The sequence below is a fragment of the Vanellus vanellus genome, assembly GCF_965231255.1.
Source record: "Vanellus vanellus genome assembly, chromosome: 1".
Lineage (NCBI taxonomy): Eukaryota > Metazoa > Chordata > Aves > Charadriiformes > Charadriidae > Vanellus > Vanellus vanellus.
The window spans coordinates 6,801,762-6,824,054 of record NC_138905.1 but is presented as its reverse complement, the minus strand read 5'-3'; the positions used below and the strand labels follow the sequence as shown (position 1 = coordinate 6,824,054).

At 44.0% G+C, this 22,293-nt stretch overlaps 1 protein-coding gene across 1 annotated transcript in view; it reads right to left on the bottom strand.

The window, feature by feature from the left end:
• Nucleotides 1-22,293, bottom strand: part of CELF2 (CUGBP Elav-like family member 2) — a 246,642-nt gene that overhangs the window by 96,000 nt on the left and 128,349 nt on the right. Inside the window, exon 3 of the mRNA XM_082481858.1 lies at nt 2,414-2,496. Coding sequence (XP_082337984.1) covers nt 2,414-2,496 — 83 coding nt within the window. The remainder of the gene's footprint in view (nt 1-2,413; nt 2,497-22,293) is intronic.

Here is a 22,293-nt window from a genome sequence, read left to right as displayed (position 1 = left end):
AAGGATGCCTCTTATCTGACGCATGGTGGTATTACAGTAAAAGCGGAAGGCACGGTTTCTTTTGTTTCTAGGAGACACCTTATTACTGAACCTCCTACATACCGGATCTCGTTTACTGGAAGCAAGCTGACACTTGATGTCCAAAAGAACCTGATCCAAGCTCATCCCTTACTGTAACTCTGCCAGACGATTGCTTCCATTCGCTCTGAGACGGTTTCGCACGTGAATCTATCCACCACTGATTCCTGCTTCTTCGGGGAAAGCTGCTTAGTGGGCCAGAGCCAACAACATGAAAATTGCTAAAATACATATAAGGAGAATCCTGCTAATGTGAAGTGTTTTCAGCATGTGTGCCACAGCTTTAAAGCATGCTTAAATGAAGTTATTTTGGGAATACACCGATGCAGCATAACAGTATCACCATATATGCTGAATGTCAGCATACAGCACACGCAAAATATAGCATCTGTTATATAATGTACGCTGAATTGTTCTCAAAGAGAAGTAATGAATCTGAGATGCTCCTCTTTATTAGAGGTGTCCCTTTAAGAAGTACATATAACAACTTATCTCAAAGTAAAATCTTAATGTCTTTGGTAGTACCGGGAATATTTTTGAAGCCTGGGCCCCAGAGTCATGGGAATGTAATTTTCACATTTCCTTAAAAGAAAAGTTTGTAACCTCACAGCCAGGACAGAAAAACACACCTTGAAAAGATGAGTTTTAAACGACAAAGAGCTAGAGGTAGCATTAGAAAAAAATATTATATTTTTGAGCTTTATTTAAAAAAAAAATCAAAAGGTACCGTAGTGCCTTTAACCACTGCATGCTTGTTAGCTGTACAAAAGCGGAGGAGAAAATGATGCCCTGCTCAAATAAGATGCGATGCAGAGCCGAGCCAGCTTTGCCACCTATACACGGGGAGGTCAGGGAAGGAGTCTGCCCCTCCGAGTCACCCGCTGGGATAACTAAGCTCTCTCAAACACAGCAGCCACCTCATGGGGCTCAGGGAAGAACAGAGGAGCAAACAAAAGGACCCTCACTGCTTCTAAGGGGAGTGATGTCGAGATGTAACGGTAGAGCTTCAGGGTAAGGTCCCACACCCCACGTGGACCCAGGGATGCTGGCTGGGCAGGGTGCTGCTCCAGCAGCTCGGGACCACCTGCGCTGGAGTGTCCATCCCACCCAGCCCCTCAGCACAGCCGCTTGACTAAAAGCACGTTGGAGAGCATTGCAAGGTCCAGTTGATGGCAAAAATCATTCGAATCTGAAGTGGTGCACTTTTTATTTTCCCGTAGCTGGCCTATTTCTGCAGATTTTTTTCTCCCATTTTACCTCAGTGAATTAGCAGGACTCATGGCTAACTATCTGACATACTTGTCTACGTTGGTCATTTCCACGACAGATGAGTTGGCTTTCCTAACAGGAGCTGCATAAAGTGAGCTGGCCAGATGTGAATTTTTCAAACACATAGTGTCCAATTCCACACACAGCACATAGGAACTAAAGGAGATTCTGGCCATACAACTGTCAGTCCAACCAATGTTCTATTTATTTATACAGCGTTGTATACATTTACTTATTTTTGCATCTGTAACCATACACTCCAACCATATACTTGAACACTCCCCCGATATCAAGAGGGAATATACCTCCATCCTTTATATTTTTCCTTTCCCATCCCCAAAATATTTGGCTACATTCAGCAAAAGAAATTGAAACATTAGAACAAGAAGATTTCAGAGTTAAGTCATGCAATTACCAGTGATATACTTCTCTATCTGAATGACCGTAGGATAACAAAAGCTACAGTTTGTACAACACAACCACAACTGTTTTGACCACCGGTGTGATGTAGCGGTGAGACCAGATTGCTAAGGAGAGGCGGTGGCAGGGAACGGGGTGACACTGTGCAAGCCGCTACATGGTACCAGGCTCTACGGTACTCTGGTGTGCAGCCACCACGCCAAGGCAGTCGGGTTCTTTAGAAACCACGTGGATAAAGGCTGCATTTAACAAAGCTGGCTGCATTTTGTCTTTTCCTCTTCTCTCCTTTTTCAAACGAGAAAGCCCAGTGGTGCAGTGGTTTTCTGCCATATGTTTATTCCCCCTCCCTCCCTCCCGCTTAAATAAAAAAAAAAATAATAAATTGAATCTACCTTGCACTTCAGTAACTGCCTCTAGTCAGCAGGAATCAGCACTGTTTCCAGCCAAAGGACTTTCTACAGAAGAGCAACTGCCTTTTGAGATGATGCCATTGCTACAGGACTGGCACCGTTACAGGACAGACCATCAGGTTAGCCACCCTCCCTTGAAGAGATCAAGGTCATTTGGGGCACCGAGCAGCATCTTGAGCAAAAGGGCTAGTTTTCTGGCGATAAAATAATTAGGATCAAAAAGTAAATGTACTCACCCCAGGTAAAGTTTTAATATTGTGCAGTGCATTCTGTGCCTCAAGAGCAGCTTTTCTCGTATAAAATGTTACGAAACAACAACCTATAGAGAGAAATGAAAAGCTTTCAGAAATTAGTGAGTATGATTTGTGAGAGTACAATAGGGAGAGAGAAAAAACAGTGGTTGAACAACACATTATGAAAGCTGGAAATGTGAATTATCATGAGGCTGCCTGAATGACATGAATAAAAGAAAGCTTGTAGGGTTTAAAATAAAAAGTCACCCCCTGTGCATTGCATCTATAGCACACCTACATTGTTAGTGAACTGTAATCACTTAGAAATTAAGTTAACCAAAATCCAATTGGCTTTGTACAGCATAAATAAGGTTACATTTTTCTGAAGGCTCCCCATTATACTTTGAATATAAGCAACGTGGCAAGCTCAAGCAGCAGGAATTCATTGCTGCATCCCAGGCAGAAAACCAGGTTAAAGCAGGACCTTATTTAAAGAGCCTTAAATGTAAGAGCTAAGGTTTGCTCCCCACCATTTGAAACCAGTAGGATTAGAGGTAGGACACTCATCTCAGTTGCAAGAAGGGAGATAAGCTACAGAGGAATTTCCCACTGGTGGGATAGTGGAGGCTGCTGACGGTTGGCAGCACTAAGTGAGGCTGCATCCGTCTAACCTTCAGTAGAGCAAACAGTTTTAGTTGCCTTAATCCCTTGTTTATCCCTTTGGCAGCATGGTCCAACTAAGTGGTCTGTGGTACCAAACACAGGTTGTTGCCACATTCTCCGTCGCAAAGACGGAAAGTAACTCTTCCTGCAGCACACACAACCCAGGCAGCTCAACACCGGCCCCAGGCTGAGGTCAGGGCTCGCAGGTAGATCCCCAGGGGACAGCTATAACAGGATAGGTGTGGGACAAAGAAACAAAGACCAAGATTTGACTTGCTGGAATCTGTAATGTGCCACAGTAATGAGGTCTGTTCCCAGGGATGCACAGGGCACATAGAATCATAGAACCATAGAATGGTTTAGGTTGGAAGGGACCTTGAAGATCATCGAGTTCCAACCCCCCTGCCATGAGCAGGGACACCTCCCACTAGACCAGGTTGCCCAAGGCCACGTCCAGCCTGGCCTTGAACACCTCCAGGGATGGGGCCTCAACAACCTCTCTGGGCAAGCTGGGCCAGTGCCTCACCCGCCTCAAAGCGAAAAATTTCTTCCTAATGTTTAATCTAAACCTGTCCTCTTCCAGTTTAAAGCCATTCCCCCTCGTCCTATCGCTACATGCCCTAGTAAAAAGTCCTTCCCCAGCTCTCCTGTAGGCCGCAATAAGATCTCCCCGGAGCCTTCTCTTCTCCAGGCTGAACAGCCCCAACTCTTTCAGCCTCTCCTCATAGGAGAGGTGCTCCAGCCCTTGGACCATCTTTGTGGCTCTCCTCTGGACACGCTCCAGCAGGTCCATGTCCTTCTTATGTTGGGGACTCCAGAGCTGGATGCAGTACTGCAGGTGGGGTCTCACGAGAGTGGAGCAGAGGGGCAGAATCACCTCCCTTGTCCTGGTGCCCACGCTTCATTTGATGCAGCCCAGGATACAGTTGGCCTTCTGGGCTCCGATCGCACATTGCCGGCTCATGTTGAGCTTCTCGTCAATCAGCACCCCCAGGTCCTTCTCCTCAGGGCTGCTCCCCAGCCATTCCCCGCCGAGCCTGTATTTGTGCTTGGGATTGCCAACATGTGGGGAGCTTACTGCGGGGGGACCTTGCAGCCACATTGCAGATGGGATGCTCAACATGATAACCCAGCTTGTGACTTCCAACTTTACTTCCAGCAGGAAGGAAACTAGTTTGAGAGCATCCCTTGTGCACCTATGTGCATAACACAAGATTGCAGGTATAGACACAAGGAAAATTCACAGTTAAATAGCTCCCACCCGACACAGTAAATCAGCGATGTAGACAGACCCTTCGAGTCTAATCTGCTGCTACTCTGTCCATAAGAGAACTAGGGTAGGGCTGAAAAGGGACACGGGCAGCCATGTCACACTAAGAAGAGACTCCAAAGCTCCTGTGGAGCTCTGCAGCTGCAGATGGGGTGCTCCGTGACCCAGCCACAACAGGGAGAGGCAAAACGTGCTGGGTAATGCTGGTTGGGAGGTAGAAGTAACTACTGAAGCAAAAACCTAATTTGTATCGAAGAAGATGATGCAGATTTTACTGATGAATCAGAAAACAATCCTGTTCTCTTAATCACAGACAGAAATTTGCTGCAACTCGAGAGAAATGCCAAAACCAAACAGTAAATAGAAGAAACCCCGGGTCTCGAGCCTTGGTGTTCACTCAGAGCATGACACAGATAAAACAATCTGTCCTTCGGGCAGTGAGCAAAGCTGTTGCCTGTATCGGCTCCCTAATGTTGACCAAGGTGAGACATCATGTTCCACCTGATATGCCTGCTTTTGTTCAACCTCGCAGCATCCCCATAACAGCAAAGGAGACCTAGGAGAGAGCGTGCACGGGAGAACACAGCTAGCAAACAGCTTCAGTAACCAGGTGGAGGTGGCCTTGGAAGGAAGGGCTGAATCCAGAACTCCCCCTCCACTGCCTCTCGCTTGGCTCAAGCAGCACGTTGCAAGTGGTGTCCCCCAGGGCTTGGCACTGGGGCTGGTTCTCTTTAACCTCTTTAACCTCTTTATCAACGACCTGGACGAGGGGATCGAATGCACCCTCAGTAAGTTTGCAGACAACACCAAGTTAGGTGGAAGTGTCGACGTACTGGAGGGTAGGAGGGCTCTACAGAGGGATCTGGACAGGCTGGATTGACAGGTCGAGGCCAATGGTATGAGCTTCAACAAGGCCAAGTGCCGGGTCCTGCACTTGGGCCAAAACAACCCCATGCAGCGCTACAGGATTGGGGCGGAGTGGCTGGAAAGCTGCCCGGTGGAAAAGGACCTGAGGGTGTTGGTGGACAGCCGCCTGAACGTGAGCCAGCAGTGTGCCCAGGTAGCCAAGAAGGCCAATAGCATCCTGGCCTGTATCAGGAATAGTGTGGTGAGCAGGACTAGGACAGTGATCGTCCCCCTGTACTCAGCACTGGTGAGGCCCCACCTTGAATTCAGTTTTGGGCTTCTCACTACAAGAAAGTCATTGAGGTTCTGGAGTGTGTCCAGAGAAGGGCAACAAAGCTGGAGAGCACAAGTCTTATGAGGAGCAGCTGAGGTTAGCCTGGAGAAAAGGAGGCTGAGGGGAGACTTTATCACTCTGTACAACTACCTGAAAGGAGGATGTAGAGGCGGTCGGTCTCTTCTCCCAAGTAACAAGCAATGGAACAAGAGGAAAAGGCCTCAAGTTATGCCAGGGCAGGTGTAGATTGGATGTTAGGAAAAATTTCTCCACCGAAACCGCTGTCAAGCATTGGAACAGGCTGCCCAGGGAAGTGGTGGAGTCGCCATCCCTGGAGGTATTTAAAAGGTGGGCAGATGTACTGAGGGACATGGTTTAGTGGCGGTTTTGGCAGTGTTAGGTTGATGGTTGGACTCAATGATCTTAAAGGTCCCTTCCAACCTAAACGATTCTATGATTCTATGATTGCACTGTGAACGCTCCCTCTGGCTTTGCAGCCGGGCCAGCGACGACCATTACCTTTATAACTAGCAAAGGTAATCATGCATCCCCAGCTGGAACACAGCAAATTTACCCCCAGCGCAGAAAAGCACTTGCAGGCAATACAGTACGTGGGCGGGCAGGTAATGCAGACTTAACGCAGCTGGGAGAAACTTTTTTTCACACCGCCAACAGGTTCCTTCAAATTTCACAGTTTACGATAGGGATGGTTTAATAATTATTTCACTGTGCTGAACATCGTTTGGCAGGGATGAGTATTACAGATAGCCACAGCCTGTTATGTTTTGTGCTTCCTGCGTGTTTCTAAATCTTCTATTTCACTAGCAAATTCTGAAAATTTAAGTTATTTTACTCCAGAATTAAAATGGGAAACAAATCTGAGTTTGTGACACTAAACAGCATGACTTTGAAAGAGCATTGTGATGTTTTTCTATCCTGCCAGCCAGCTCCAAAGTCTGTCTTCTATTGTTTCATTTGGTTTATTAGCTTTTTAACACAAAGCTTTTTAGCCAGGAGAGAGGATTCAGAGGGGAAAACATCAGGCAGTAGTCATGACTTTGCAACTGTGATGTCCTTTACCATGGGTCCAAGGAGTTTCATTTTAGATTTCAGCTCTGTGGGCTTATTCCGATAAGGGGAAATTTGAAATCTATTGGTTTATCATTCTTGGCACTACTTGAAAGAACTGCACTTGAAAGATGAATATGCTGTGAAATACCCTTTAACTAGTCATTTTTGGGAAGTAATAGTAGAGGAGAGAAAAATGCCTCTGTGAATGAGGACTGGGGAAAAACAGCAGCTTAATGGGAAATATGCAGATGTTTCAGGTAGGTCATTGGACCCTGACAAAAAGGGAGACTTCTAAGCTCACAGACCAATGCATGTGATAATGCACATGGACAGAATCTTTCTCTGGACTCATTTTGCTCGTATCTTTTTAAAAAAACCCAACAAAACAAAAGATGGTTAGCTGCGGTTTGAGAAGAGCATGGGCACCAGTTGTAGACACCCGATTCTGAAGCTATCTGCTAAAGAGGTCAGGGCTGGACTAAACAAAGAAAATAAGAAAACGCAGAAGAACAGAAAAGGCAAAAGTGCACACGGTCCCGAAGGAAACGCTATAGCTCAGCCTATGGACTTTCCAGAGGTGCTCACTGCCAAGTTACGCAAACCGCGGCAGCTCCAATGGGTCGGCTTGGAAGATGCCTCCAGTGTAAAACCCCTTTGGCTCAGTACCACGTCCTGCAGGAGAAAGTACCAAATTCATCTCTTTCTGCAAAAATATTGGAAGGGAAGATGCCTGTGTAAGAGGACAGGCCTGATCTGTGCTTTAGGACTCGTAAGTGGTCCCTGCTGAAAGACAACTGTCTTTCAGGAAACGACTGTCCTTCCTCCATTTTCCCTAAGAAAATGTAATATTGCCAAAGACCAATCAGTGACAGCACTAGAAAAGAAAAAGTACATTTCCTACTAAGAGGAAAAAAAACCACAAAACACCTCCTCTCTCCAGCCCCCCGCACACGTAATCTTGGCTTCATCACCAACAAACTTGACAGCAGCTTGAACCACAACTAAACTTTTCTGACATCCAAATAACTCAAAGCCTGACAGTGATAACCTTCTCCCCTCCTAGTCAGGACAATTTAAAAGGTGAATTGGTTTGCGGTTCTGCCGATCCTCAACAACCTGAAATACAGCCCAGTTTAACTCCATGTGGGATGCTACCTCCTTGACCAAAGGGACAGCTTGTGCTGCCAGCCAGTGCCTCCAAAGCAGCAAATCTCCTGCCTTTTGGTACGTCGGTTGTGCCCTACTTGGAACTGTATTTACTACAGCGCAAGACATCTCTTATTTGTACCTAGAAAAAATACTGAATGAATCATGCGGATCCCTACAGTCCCTTAAGGACATCGGCAACAACTTCATGGCTATCCTGCCAGATGCTTGAACAGACTGAACAAAACCTGCCACCCCGCGTCGCACAGCGTCCGATAGCGACAAATGGGATGCCTGAGAAACAAAGGCAGAAACCAGCCCTACCTCTCAAAGCATCTGACGAGAAACCGCTGCGGTGTGTACACTACAATGATCAACTTCAACACCTCATTAAAAAAAAGGGAAAATATCTCTGATTTCAGCTTGTTTTCTCTCTCTCTCTCTTTTTTTTTTTTTTTTCCCTTTTTCTTTTTTTTTTCACAAAGGAAATTTAGTGCCAGAAAAAGACCTCAAGGTCCCAGCCATTGGGAGAGAGTTGACACATTCAATTCTCCATGACACATTCAATTCACAAGCCCCCGCTCAGGCTGCCAAAGGCACCAATTAGCACCAGTGGTGGAGATTTTATTTATTTAATTTCCACAGAAACCTGTTTAGCAAGACACCGACAGGGGCAAACAGCCTGGCGTATGGCTAGAAACAGCTTTACTTGAGTCACTGTCAAAGATGGCAGCATGGGGATCGTGCAGCCACGGCTTCACGAAAGCAACCCTCGTAGAAGTTAGGGACGGGCGAAAAAAGAGTAAACGGTGGACTCTCACACCACTGTGCCCACGGATTTCTGCTGACAGCGAACCTGGGTTTCTGGAGGACATATGTGTGCATTGCGGAATTACGACCGATTACAGTGTTTTCACCACAGAATTTCAAAAAACGCCGTTCCTCCTATGAGGAGGAGGGTTTTTTTTTTTCAACGAGCTGTTAGTGACCTCCTGCAACGGGGCTTCTCCTCCTGTGCGAATTCTGCTCTACCACGCAAATTAGCCACCTGTGAAACCCTCGCCCCCATCCACCCAGCAGCGCAGACACGGCTTTGTTAGGCTGTAAGATACAGCCGTACGACACCGCCAGGAGCTCCGTCGTGTCATTATTTTTATCACTTTCTCCCAATTCAAGCACAGACTAATTACTCCGTGAGAGCTGTTTACATTCCTAATTTTGAACAACTAACAAAAGGAAGCTCTCCTCCACTCGGAGATGTGGCTTACACGATGCTCGCTGGCTTTTAACGGCACTGGGATCTGTTTAAGAGGCTTAATCTCTCAGCCAGGATTTCATGCTCGAATGAATACGGCAACCTCCATCTTGCTTCGAGTCTCTTACAGCTCCCTCAACTGAATATACGGTTCCGAGGTTAAAGTTACTAGGAATTACAGATGTCCCTCAGTATGAGAAAATAACCCTCGGACGCGGACAGGAATTAGAACACGCTATTCTGCAAGATATTCTGAGGTTTCGATTCACTTGAAGAAAAATGTGCTGCAATTTCCCAGGCCTGAAAATTTAACTTTTGGGAATTAAAAGAGAAAAGATACAGGAGGAAAAACCTCCTCACATCCTTTGGTCTGATTTATGAGTTTCTATAGTTTTCAACTGTCAAAATTTGTCAGTTTGGATCTCTCCTGCGTTGTGCATATTATCACCTGCTGCCAGTATCTGAACCTTAACCATAGGGTATAGAAATACAAGAGCTTATCAGCGCGCCTGCAAAGCCTGCAACAACTTAAAAGTATGAAATTTGCTTTACCTTCTAGACTAATAAAATAAACACTTCAAAACAGCTATAATGATTATCTGATGATTGAACTCTGTATTCTTTTAGCAAGTAATGGAATCCTGGCAGACAAATTCAATTCAAAATACATTCACATTCAGGACATCAACAAAGTCATCATGTTGTGAATTGAAAATTCCTTTAAAGGCTGCGTTTGAATTCTAAGGGGCTGACAGATCAAGGGACTGAAGGCCCTGGAAGGCTAAATGAGTGAAGTCCCGCTATGTTTCTTTCTTTCTGTGAATGAAGCTCATTTTTGTGTGTGCATTTGCAAGCAGAACAGGTGCTGGCTTCATACAAGCTTGGAATCTCAATGGGGACAGTAGCTTCTTGTCAATCCAGCACAGTTCAAGCTAGTTTAAGTTAAGGAGGATTTCTTTTTCTTTCCCCCCCCAAATGTTCCTCTCCTGATTTCCACATTCACTCTTCCACGACCAAAATTTAAACGTTACGCTGCGATGTAACAGGGCTGCCTTTTAAAAGGGTCTCTTGCATTCCAGCTGTTCACCCGAATGCCGAAATATGTGCTCCGTAAATCGCAAACAGCTGCCTGAACAGGGTGATTTGCAACCAAACCCACCATGACCTACACTGTCATTTTCCAAAAGGCGACGAAGGCGTCAAAAATTCTCTTCCAGTAAAGCCACTGAAAAGACCTATGGCTACAGGGGTTCAGGTGTGAGGCTGGGCAACGAGTTTTTCACATTTGTTAAATTCGGTGCAGTGCAATGGGAGCCTTGCCCGGCGTTCCTTCTGTATTACAGATTTTACTGCAATTAGCTAACCTGCATGGAAGACACCAGTCCAGTATTCGGAGAGGCGTTTCAAGGCTTAAGAGATTTTGGTTGGGTGATCCCATACAAAAAGAGAGAGAAACGTGAACTGCCTGGATAGCGCGTACAGGCGTTCCTGAAAAAGGAAAGCAAAAAACCTTTCCAGAAATAAAAATCCAACTATTTCTGTAATTCTGCTGAGCAGAAAAAGAGGGTGGCTAAGGCAGGGATGCATTTTCATTCCTACCTGCACCATCCCCTCGCTCTATTGTCGCTGGAGTCACTCGAGAGTACGATGGCAATGATTCACTCCCGAAGCAATCCCTGATAGAATTGCCATATACTGCAGAAATCAACCTTTAACGATGCTGCCTCCCAATTAGCTCAAGTTTGCTAATAGTTTGATATAATTGGCACCCTGATGGAAACCGTATTACCGATCCTGTCACCAGCCAGGAAACCGCATCGCCACTCTAATGACAGCACATATTATAGCGATGCCACTTCTAATATTAATACATTAGCTGAAGGTAGGCAGGGGCTCGGATGCGAGAAGGATTCACAACCGGGACGTGCCAAATTCCACCCTGTGCTCGATTTTTCCTCCTGGTTATAACACGCAGGGCGGCAATGCACCAGCCCCAGCGTGCCCCGAACTGCCCCTATCGCATTAAAGCACAAATGCTCCAGGCTGGGAAAAGCCCTGTAAATGGCCAGTGAAAAATGATCCCACGGAGCTCAATTTTTTCTCTCCATGCCTTGCAAGTTATGACGGCCTTTCTGTTAATTGGCCACAAGTCCTAGTTTGCTGTCAGCCTTCAGCTGCACCGGGGAGCTCTTTTGGAGGAGTCGCACTCTGTCATTCCCGTACCCTTGTGAATACAAATGCTCTCTATAAATGTCCTCTGCCTACAAAATGGAAGTGGGTCCCCCCCCCTTTTTTTTTTTTGACCTAGATTAAATCTGCTGCATTTTCAAGCCTTTTGGGAAGGCAACTAAGAACTAATATGCACCGGTTCGTGTGCCACAACACTTCCCTACCCATTATTATGTAAATTTTGACTAAAGTGCGACACAGATAGAAAAGATATCAAGGGCGGAATTGCCAGAATCTGCTTTTCTTGCTCACTGAAATAAGCCACTTATATTAAACAGTTTTAAATGGCTAATAGCTGTAGAAGTATCTGAAGAATTTCAATGTACATTTTTTTGTATAGGACAACGACAGCTTTTAGCAAATTCCTGAACTCTCCCGCTGCCTGTGAAATGACCGGGAAGCGAACGGCCAGCACGCTGGGAGAGTGTGTCGGGGCTTTCTGGTTTACTTTTGAAGAACGGGGCCAACTTCCACATCTGCAGCTTGATAATACTCATTCAGTATTTGCACTCAATGTTGATAAAAGGAAAAGAAAAAAGCAGATGCAGAATTGGGTTATATACGTGGTGGCAGGGTAAATAAAGACATAGAAATCAGGTTTATAGCAACACGGCAATTTCATGTCATTGCTAACTAGTCTGTCCCTAAAGAAACCATCGCTGTATGAGCGGAGCTGTAATGGTCTGGGCCGACGGGCGGATGAGAGATGTCCAAACCTAAACTCAGAGAGTGCTGTGGAGATACTGGTGAGCAGCTGGTGGCATCGGACCTGCACATCAGAACTGCGTCAACACCCTGATCTGCAGGTTGATGGAAACACCACTGGCCTGGCCTGGGCTGTTTCTCCTCTGCCAGGCTCTCCAAGACCCACCCAGCGTAAATCCCTTGGGAGAGTCACCGCTTTTTGAGATGGATGGCTGTCAGTCCATCAACACCAGTGAGAAAATCAAAGCGGCTGCTCAGGGCTTCTTGTCGAGTTCCCATTTGGTCCATTCACATCTCTAGACCTCGGAGGCAGGGAATAACTGGGATCTTATACATCAGTCTCTATGGCGTACAATAAAAACTGCCTGTCAGAGCTATTGGAAAAAGCATTCTCAAGTCAGTAGGAGAGCAGGGGGAGGGGGTGGGGAGCTGGTATTCCCGTCTCTAGCTCTGTGAGGGATCTCCCATGGGGAGTTACTGTACTTCCCACCTGTAAAGTACAGAAAAAGAATAAAAACTAAAAATAGGAGAAACAAGAATTTTTTTTTTTTTTAAATTGGCAATCATTCTAAACAAATCCTGTCGTTATGTGCATATTTTGTATCACAAAGAAGTCTTGAATTTGGAGGGGACACCTCAATGAAACTACAACACAAATAATCACTTATTTCTTACGCTGTCTTCTCATTTCCCCCTTACCTTTTCTTTTCTTTTCCTTCTTATTCTCACACTAAGCCTCCTTAATCTCTAATTCACCTTCTCCTCCCCTCATACAAATCCTTACTCTTTTCTTCGAGCAGCCGGTCGTTGTTTCCTTTTTGCCTTGACCAGGTAACAATTAATGATTTGAGTTTACTGGCTTTGAAATGAATTAACATGTCCTCTGTGCAAGTTAACCCCTAAGTTTGTCCATCTGCTAAATGCATCTTTGGATTTAGTAGACAAAGAGAGTTCAGAGCACAGACGCTAAAAAAAATGGAAATGAAAAATTAAGATGTCCCCCCTTATTAATCCATTCTTACAGCAGAAAACTGGTGTGACACTGTATTTCAATTCAAAAAGACTCTACAAAGATCATGTTTATGTAAATTAATGTAGGCAGGGACACATCTTTCCCTAATGACATTTCAAAAGCCCTACAGTCTCCAACCCTGATATTCAGCAGTAGCAAATCAAACTTCCTAGCACACACGTCTTACAGTCCCGGATTTCCTTCTATGTTTTCTTTCACTTGAATGCTTGAGAAAGATCACTAAAGACTGGTTTGCCCCGATAAGACTTCCAGACCACTGCTCCGAAACCTCTAATTGCACCGCGACTCCTGGGAAGCCACTCGAGTCCTAGTTCAACTCAGAGGCAACTCTGTAGTGAAAAATACTCAGAATAGCATAGTTTTACCGTAAAATTATCCCTTTAAAATCTTCAAATCTCTGACTTTGGGAGTTAATTGCAATTTATAAACTTACACTATCAAAATCCTATGTTCTGTATTGAAAATTATTTTCACTGGTTAAGTGCCAATGGCACCCTGGGCTGCATCAGGCAGAGCGCTGCCAGCAGGTCAATGGAGGCGACCCTTGCCCTCTGCTTAGCCCTGATGAGACATATTTGGGGTGCTGGGTCCTGTTCTGGACTCCCCGGTACAAGAAAGACGTGGACATACTGGAGGGAATCCAGTGAACGGCCGTGAAGATGATGAAGGGACTGGAGCATCTCTCATATGAGGAGAGACTGAGAGAGGTGGGAGTGTTCAGCCTGGAGAAGAAAAGGCTCAGGGGCATCTTATCAATGTGTATAAATACCTCACGGGGAGGAAGTAAAGAAGATGGAGCCTTCCCAGTGGTGCCCAGTGACAGGACAAGAGACCATGGGCACAAATTAAAACACAGGAAATTCCATTTAAACATTTTTACTGTAAGGGTGATCAAATGCTGGCAGGGTTTGCCAGGAGAGGTTGTGGACTCTCCATCCCTGGAGATATTCAAGCCCTGCCTGGACGCAGCCCTGAGCAACCTGCTGTAGGTGACCCTGCCTCGAGCAGGGGTTGGATGAGACGAACCCCAGAGGTCCCTTCCAGCCTCAGCCAGCCTGTGGTTCTGTGAAACGGCACTGAAGGAATTTAAGTGGCTTTTCCACAAACCCCCTACTAACGCAGCTTAACTTCCTCAGAAATATATTGCAAGTTTATTTAACTTTAGCAGGCAACATTAGTTAAATTACTGTTTTATTGTTGTGCTTATCAGTTGGGAACCAGCTCCCATTCACTACCAAATTTCACACACAAGACGAGTTTTTGCATAGCAAGAACTTTTTTTTTTTTTTTTTTTTTTTTTAGAAACAGAACCAGAGACATCAAAATCTCAGCATGGCCCATGCTGCCACAGACATGCAAGACAGCACGAATGTCTTGGGCCACACCTTGATTTCAGAGATATATCAAGAAATTTATGAATTCAAAAGCTGACATTATGACGCATTTTTTAAGTAACAGTTTATCCAGTCCTGTTGTATCTGACGTGATGAAGTTTTGTATAAACCCCACGTGTCCCTTAAGGATTACAAGACCACCCACCCACCCACAGACCTGCCAGCTCTAAAACTCTGGGCTTGTGTCTTCTAAAGACGGCACAGGAAAGGCCAGATGCAGCAGTGCAACGAGGCAAAAGAGGAAGAGGTCCGGGGAGAAGGAGTTATAGAAGGCGGCATAGAGAGGAAAGTTTACTATTGCTGACATTCAATGAAAACCCATCAGAAAAAGAACCACCTTGTCCCTTACCCAGAAACTTGGTACGAAGACAGCGCGTGGGTTGGTTTCAACACTTGTCTGGATCTGGAAGACTTGGATACCATTTTTACAAGAGAATCTAAATCTGAACTCGGATAGTTCATTTCTAGGAATAGAGTGTTAAAGTTCTTCTGAAAATAACGTTCAATGCCCATCCGAATTTTTAGATGCCTAAATGCTTTTGAACAATCTGACCTTTAATCTCCCTCGGCCTCAGCTTCTCCTTGTAAAATGGAAATAATAAAATGTTCTGAGCTCAAAGGAATACTGTGAAGAAACCATTAAAAAAAAAAAAGAGTGAGGTAAAAAGATATCGCAATAATAGCGACGTGAGCAACAGCAGAGCAATACTTGCAAGTGCTGCTTCCATCTAACCAACTATGGTCTGGCACGCTTCCTCCAAAGGTTTGCTTATAGGAAATGGAAGAAATCAATACAAGACATTCGAGCTGGCTTAAGGGGCACTTCAGCAGCATGGGAAGAAATTCTAAGTGAAATATTGCCTCAAAGTGCCCTGAGCTTCAGCCAACGAAGACCTATTTTCCCCCAGCACTGCCCAACCCCCTATTTTACCGCTTTTGGCCAAACCACCTAATAGGGGCTCCATCTCTGCCGGTCGAAGAATTGACAAAGCCTCTGCTCTGAGTCACGATTTGTTACAATAAACACACTATTTTCAAGGAGGAAATTATCATCTATTTGAAAACATTTTTTTTTCCTTAGAAATGTGTTACTTTTCCCCATCTTTAAAACTTGGGTCTAAATCCATTGTCTGAATACGTCATACTCCCTGTTCCGCTTGCCCAAGGTGCAGTCAAACACTTTCAATTCTTTCTTGACTTCAACATTATAAACCCTTACATATCTCGTATTGATTTCCAGGCATTCACAGTTTCACTCTCACAGGGTCACCGCACATGTCAAATCTTTCCTACACTGTGTATACCTTCAAGCAGTGTTTCATCTAAGGAGCTTCACTTTCCCCGAACTTGTTAGCAGTGACACATTTACTCCCCAATTAAGTGGTTTTTACAATAATAATAAAAAAAGAAATAGAAGAAATTCCTGGCAACTCTTCTATCTTTCTAGTTGGTTGAAACAATTTTATGCAGATGAAGATGCAACTCCACAGAGCCTTTGAACTTTAAGCATCATCTTTACTTGGCTTTGAACTCTCAACAGGGCCCATGATCTTTCAAAGCAAAATACTCTGCCTGTGGAAGCTTCAAACAAGGGGGAAAAAGGCATGGTTAGGAAAAAACGCAAAAGATGGGGTTTTTTTAAATGCTTGATGCTCCTGGAAATAAAAAAAACACAACTGAGTGGTATCTGAAGAAGTGTATTCGGCACTCAAGTGTTTTCCTAATTAATTGTTTAGATGAGTGCTAAAATAAATGCAGCAGCAGCAAAGATAAACAAACCACTTTAGTAATAAAGCCATATATTTGTGCAGACACACAAAAATAAATGGCAGCGCTTAATGAGCACAAGCAACGAGAACGAAGAACACACTTCGTGCGGGGGATCCATGCTCAGAAAGCTCAAGCTCAAAGATATTTGAGAGGTATCTCACAAGAGCCTCCCAGCCTGGCTCACATTTGCCCCGTGCACAGCATCCTGATTTGCACAGACTAACAGTGTCCACAAAAAAAAGTGTCCTGATGAAGAAATAATTACAGCACGTGTGTCACCTTGCCTGGGCAGCCTCAGAGGAGCAAGGAAAATACTTGCGGTAAGAGATTGTTATCCCAATTTATTATTATTATTATTTATTGTTGTCTGATGATTAACTAACGTAAAATCAATGAAGGGAGATGCAGAATACACATGTAACACATGTATTTCCAAAATGAGAGAGAGAGAGAAGCTAAGATGATTCATACAGTCCTCTCCTTGTGACTGGAAAACGAACTAATGAAGTATAAATACCAGGGAAAGCGTTATCTTGCAGATCTAGGAAAGCAGTTTTAACAGAGTTATAAAAATGTTAAAGACAGGAAAATTCAGCTAAGCTCCCCTCCCAGAGAGGACAGCATTACGCTTCCACATGTAATTCTTCCAAAGTTTTATCTGGTCCTATCTGTAGATTTCCCAGAATCAGGCTTCCCATAATTTCCCCAGAAAACAAATATTAATTTTAAAGACAATTTTCACGGTAAATACTTTCAGCTTTGCTTAATTTCCCATTGCTATTTATTTTGTGAAAACCTTCCTAAATAATACTACTACTTTGCCATCACTGTATAAGTGATTCGGTAACCAGAGCAAAACAGTAAAACCCCACGTAGCATACAAGTAAACATGTTATTCCCCCCAGAAGTCTTCATACAATGGACAGTTTCTTTCTTGATACTATCAACCACGTGTGATTTGGAAAACTGTTTAAAAAAACTCTGTTCACCAATATTTAATATGTATTAAGGGAAGGGAATGTGGAGAGTGTGTTGGACGACCCATGGGGCACGTCTCGAGTCCTCTAATTAATACCAGTTCGGAACAGTCCAAACGAGATAGTACCATGACATATAGGCCCTATGGATCTCCAAAGATCAAGATGTGGCATTTAATCAGATCAAGATTTAAAATAAATCTCCAGCAGCCTGTTTCCAAGTTATGACAAGAGAAATGCTGGGCTAGAGAGGTATAGGCTGTATGAAATGATTGGCAACTTATCAAGACAAGAAGAGAAAGAAGCCGGATGATTGGCAACTTAATCAGAGGGAGAAGGAAAAATAGAGAAAAGGAACAAAACGAGCGCCTAAACAGCTATGTGTTGGCTCCTGCGGCTGTCAAAGGTGGCCTTGAGCAGGCAGTGGCAGGAGGGCTTACACTGAAGCTTGTCTGCAAAGTAGATGAAACTATTCAGTGTTCCTCGGCATCAATAGCGTGCGGATCCTGAATGTATCTAATCACGTTTGGAGTAGCATGATTCTGTACAGCGTTCTCCGCAGGTCACCACGGCAGCCACAGGAACACGTCCAACAAAATAACACGGATATGCGGCTTAACGGTGCTTCGCTACCAAAAAATTCATAGAGCTTTAGAACAAAGTCCCCCGTCTTAAGTGAAAGCTAAAAAAAAAAAACAAAAACCAACAAAATAAAATAAATAAAAAAGTCCAAGGGGTCCTTGTACAGTATTTTTCATCTTCAGCCTCTGCTCCTTCTCTGACAAAAGGTTCTTTCTTTTAATCAGCGTTCATTTCACATGAAGAGCAACCTGAACTATCATAATATTTTGGTCGCAGTATTCTTTAGATAATGTTACAGTGTGCCCTCGTCTTTTATTCAACATGTTATTATCGCTTAAAATACTTAGTTTAAGGAAAAACGACACAAACTTTTTCTGAAGGAGAACTGAAGAACGGTGGGTTAGACGTTACATTGTCAAATGAGCTTTGCAACCACCAGTTCTTATTGGGAATAAGGATTGTTTGGTCTTTTCACAAAAAACCACCCTGCTCATAGATGACTTGTATTTATGCATAAAGTGCAGTGGGTCAACAGAGAAACTGCAAAATGATGTCCTAACCACGTGAAATTTCTTTTCCCACTTGAGATGGGGGACAGGGGAATAAGGATGTGCTTGGAGGGAAGTCCTGGTAAGATTGGGACCCATATCTTGTACAGTATTCTGGCTCCTGCTAAGTCTTATTAGGGCAAATCTAAAGATATTTCCAGGCAATTTGAAATCCTCTATCAGACTGCAGCATTACTCACTCTCGCATTTCGTATGCAAGAAAGATAAACCTTAATGTATAGCAAAATTATTTCTGGAACTGCATATTGCACGTTTTCACTACAATGCCTATCATAAGCTTTGACACAGAGATAACTAAACGATTACTTGTCAACCTCCTCTCATTCCATCAGTCTTAAAAGATAGGATAAGAAAAGCTTTTTATGTGCAACAGCAGGCTTCAGATTAGTCCTGCAGAGTTATCAAAAATGTGGAACTAAATATCAGACAAGCCCAATTTAAAATGATGAAACACTTCTGAATTCTAAAACAATTAAGCTGATTTACAACACATGGCCTGATACAATGTAGGTTTGAATCCTTTTTCTGCTTTTTAAAAGGGGACATATTTTTTCATGCTACTGACAAATTAGTACAGTCACGATATTTTTTTTTTTCTCCTGAATACTCAAGAGCAGCTCTTACACCTCCCAAAGGCATTTGTGGAAGATTCGTATTTTACCTGGGACGATATACACAGAGGTGGGTTACAGCCCTAGGAAGGGCAAACCACGACTACAGATGAAGAACAGCATAATCTCCTTTTTCTGTGGCTCTTTGGTGATGCTGTGCTGCAGATTTACTCAGTTCTCACTGCCAGGCCCCTCATTTCTGCTTGTAAATCAAGGATTCTGGGGTGCTCTGAAGAATAACCAGGTGAGGCTAGTAGTTTTCTCCTCTACACTTCGTGATGGTTGCTCCCAGAAAACACACGCATCTGAACGCTTCTGATCCCTCTGGGGTTGAGATTTAAACAAGCGCTGACATTGGCAATGCAGCTCTGCTTGATCATGGTACTAAAAAGTCATTATCTGTGTTTCAATATCCATTTAATTGTTACCTGTGTTTAAAAAGAAACAGAAGACCGGAGAAACTCTCAGTTACCACAGGACGATGCTAGTGATGGCAGTGATATTGCTCATAACCTACTCTGAAGAATATTTGGGCTTCTTTATTACAGAATGTTGGAATTTACAAGATAAAACATAAAGCAAAAGGTACGGGGCATTCACCACACACTTTCAAGGCTTTCGCTTTTGCAACATACATGGACAACCGATTTTAAATGAAAGTTCTGTTTCCCTATACTTAAGGGTATTAATATTTTAGTGTGACTGCATCTGTGAATGAAGACATTCAAAAAGCCATTATGTTTTCAACTTAGGTTAATAATAAGGCTATTTTTCCACCCACTCTCTGGCACAGCTGTAATGTTCTTGGCCTCAAGTGGGAGGCAATGTGGAACAAGGATTAGCAAGATGGATGATATACAACATACGGTGCCAGTTCATATAAAATATTACTAGATTGGAAATGACTGTTTACTGTCTCAGTGATTACATGACCACTTTTTTTCCTTCCAAAGAACATACAGTATGTGGCACTCCTCTGTGCCAATGAAGCTTAGTGCGTAGCACCTGGGTAGTGACAAATTAATTTTTGAGCTAAGCCTGATCAGGGGTCAGCCAAAATCTTAGGCAGAGTTTATCCCCAGTACTATTTTACATGACAGAAATTGCATCCCTCCCATTCATCTGTATTACAAGAGAACAGAGATTACACAACAGAAAATAAATAAAGGGGGGGACCAAAATACCAAAAAAAAAAAATGTTAGGACTGTGTGTGTTTACAGTACAACGATAAAACATTTAATCTTGGAGGAGGGGGGCGGGGGGAGAGTTGGAAACAGCATCCCACGGTCCGCTTCCAAATAAAATTGGACAAAACATTTAGGAATGCACCAAACAGATCAAGCATGGATTTGGCAGACAACAAGCTGGACGAACTAGCAGGTCTTTTTTCACTTCAGTTAGATTTCCAAACCTGAGACCTTTGCATCCTGGGACATGAGATCTCTTGCCCGATCTAGAGACCCCCCTCTCTTGACCACAGCCATACCGGCTCAGCCCTGAGCAGCCAGGGACGCCAAGCCCGGGCTGCCGGCACGTTCAGGTACCATCGCACCTCAAACCCAGAAAACCACGCGGGTCCAAGTTTTATGTCCTGTCCAGGCATAAAATTTCTTTTACCATAAAGTCAACACCAGTTGTTTAAATCCGGAGCGCTCAGCAGTTCCCATCGCTTGGACTACTGGCCACAGCCACTGCCAAAATATCAGCAATACTTCAGAACTGAAAAATGTTTTCTTTAATAATTTTAGTGAGAGAGCGCTTTCACGTGAAAGAGAAACATAAGTTTTTCGAAATGGCAAAATTGTTTCTCGTCCCTAAGCGGACCTCCTCCGAAGGAGCTGTTTGCACAATCCAGACACCTCAGTTTACATGTAAATAGCTTACTGATTTAATAAAACATATAAACAGGGTTATATCATTATTGTACCAGCGGTAGATGATCTATATTCACTGAGCAATCTATTCCCACAAAAATATCTTCATTGAAATTAGTCTCAAAGTTCACTCCTCCTTTCCCCGCTAGCTAACGCGCAGCCCCTCTGAAAGGCACATTAGCTACTTCAATAAATAAGATGAGCAATTCTTGGTTTTCTTAACCACACAGGGCATAAGTGGATGATCTTTTTACATGCCCCGGACGATGAAAAAGACATTAAGTACTGGAATTTCTCCCGTTTGAGTAGCCCAGTGAGAGCAAGCCAAGTTTGCAGGCTTGCTCCGGCTGTCGCTTCCAGAGCGTCAGAGTTTCCATGAGGAGCGCATCCCAGCGTCAGGTCACCAAAGCCTCAGCCCTGCCCGCCCCAGCTTTTTTTTTTTTTTTCAGGGCGTTGTTCCAATACTCTGAGCAACTGCCCCAAGTTTGAAAGTCTGCTCCTTTGACACGCTCGATTTGGCAAGCGTAGGAGAAATGCTGTTAGCTGAGAAGAAAAAAAAAGAAGAAAAAAAGAGGGAGAAGTAGGCACATTCCCTTCTCCTACTCGCTCTGTAGTGATCTTTGTGCTATTTTCTTTTAAATCTTATTTAAAATTTCAGCCCTTTACAGTGAGATCAACAAGAACAGATCTTTGCTTCAATAAAGATGCACAAAGGCCTTTTTGTTGAGGACATGGGCCCAAAACGCCGGCATCTGGGCGGCGCAGCTCGCAGTGCAGGCACGCTTTCCGCCCTTCTCGTTCAGCTACGCCGTCAGCGTTTCAGGACAAAGATCATTTTACCAATCTGTTTGTACAGCGCACTGTACAATCTGTTACGTGCATCTGCAATACAGACAGCCACTGATAATAAGAGCGTGTGGATGAGACTGGAGCCCCAGATTTTGGGTCCCTTTGTTATCTGTGGCGCAGGACTCTGATCGGCGGCGGAGGCGGCTGCGCTTCTGACTTGCTGCGCGCACACAGTGTACCACGGGCACTCTTCATGAAATCTCAGTACTGTTACGTTCCTTATTAAAAAAATGCCAAATCCTTTCCCCCCCCCCCCCCCCTTTCCTCCTATTTCAAGGGAGTCATTCAAAAGTTAAACCCATGACTATAGCGACGGGAATAAGACATCAAATTACCTTTTGTAATATCCTCCTTAAACACAAAACAAAGCCACGAAGCTTGGGGAGAAAGAGGAGTAGTTTGAGCCAGACGCTACCTAACGAGTGTTCGATCATAAATGCTACATGCAAAGGTATGAAAAAAATTCTCTACTTTTAAACAGATCGTTCCCCAAAATCACATCTGCCTGCGACAGTAATAATGTTTCTCACCCTTACTAAATATTTGTTGTTTTTTTTTTTTTTTTTAACACAGCAAGCACTACTGACGTTTGCTGCACAGAACATCGTGCTCTCACTCCTTGCAGCACAGATTGCCAGTCTGCTGCTTTACATGCTGATTTCCCTTTTGTGAACTGAGACCTTGAATATTTTCACGGGGGAAAA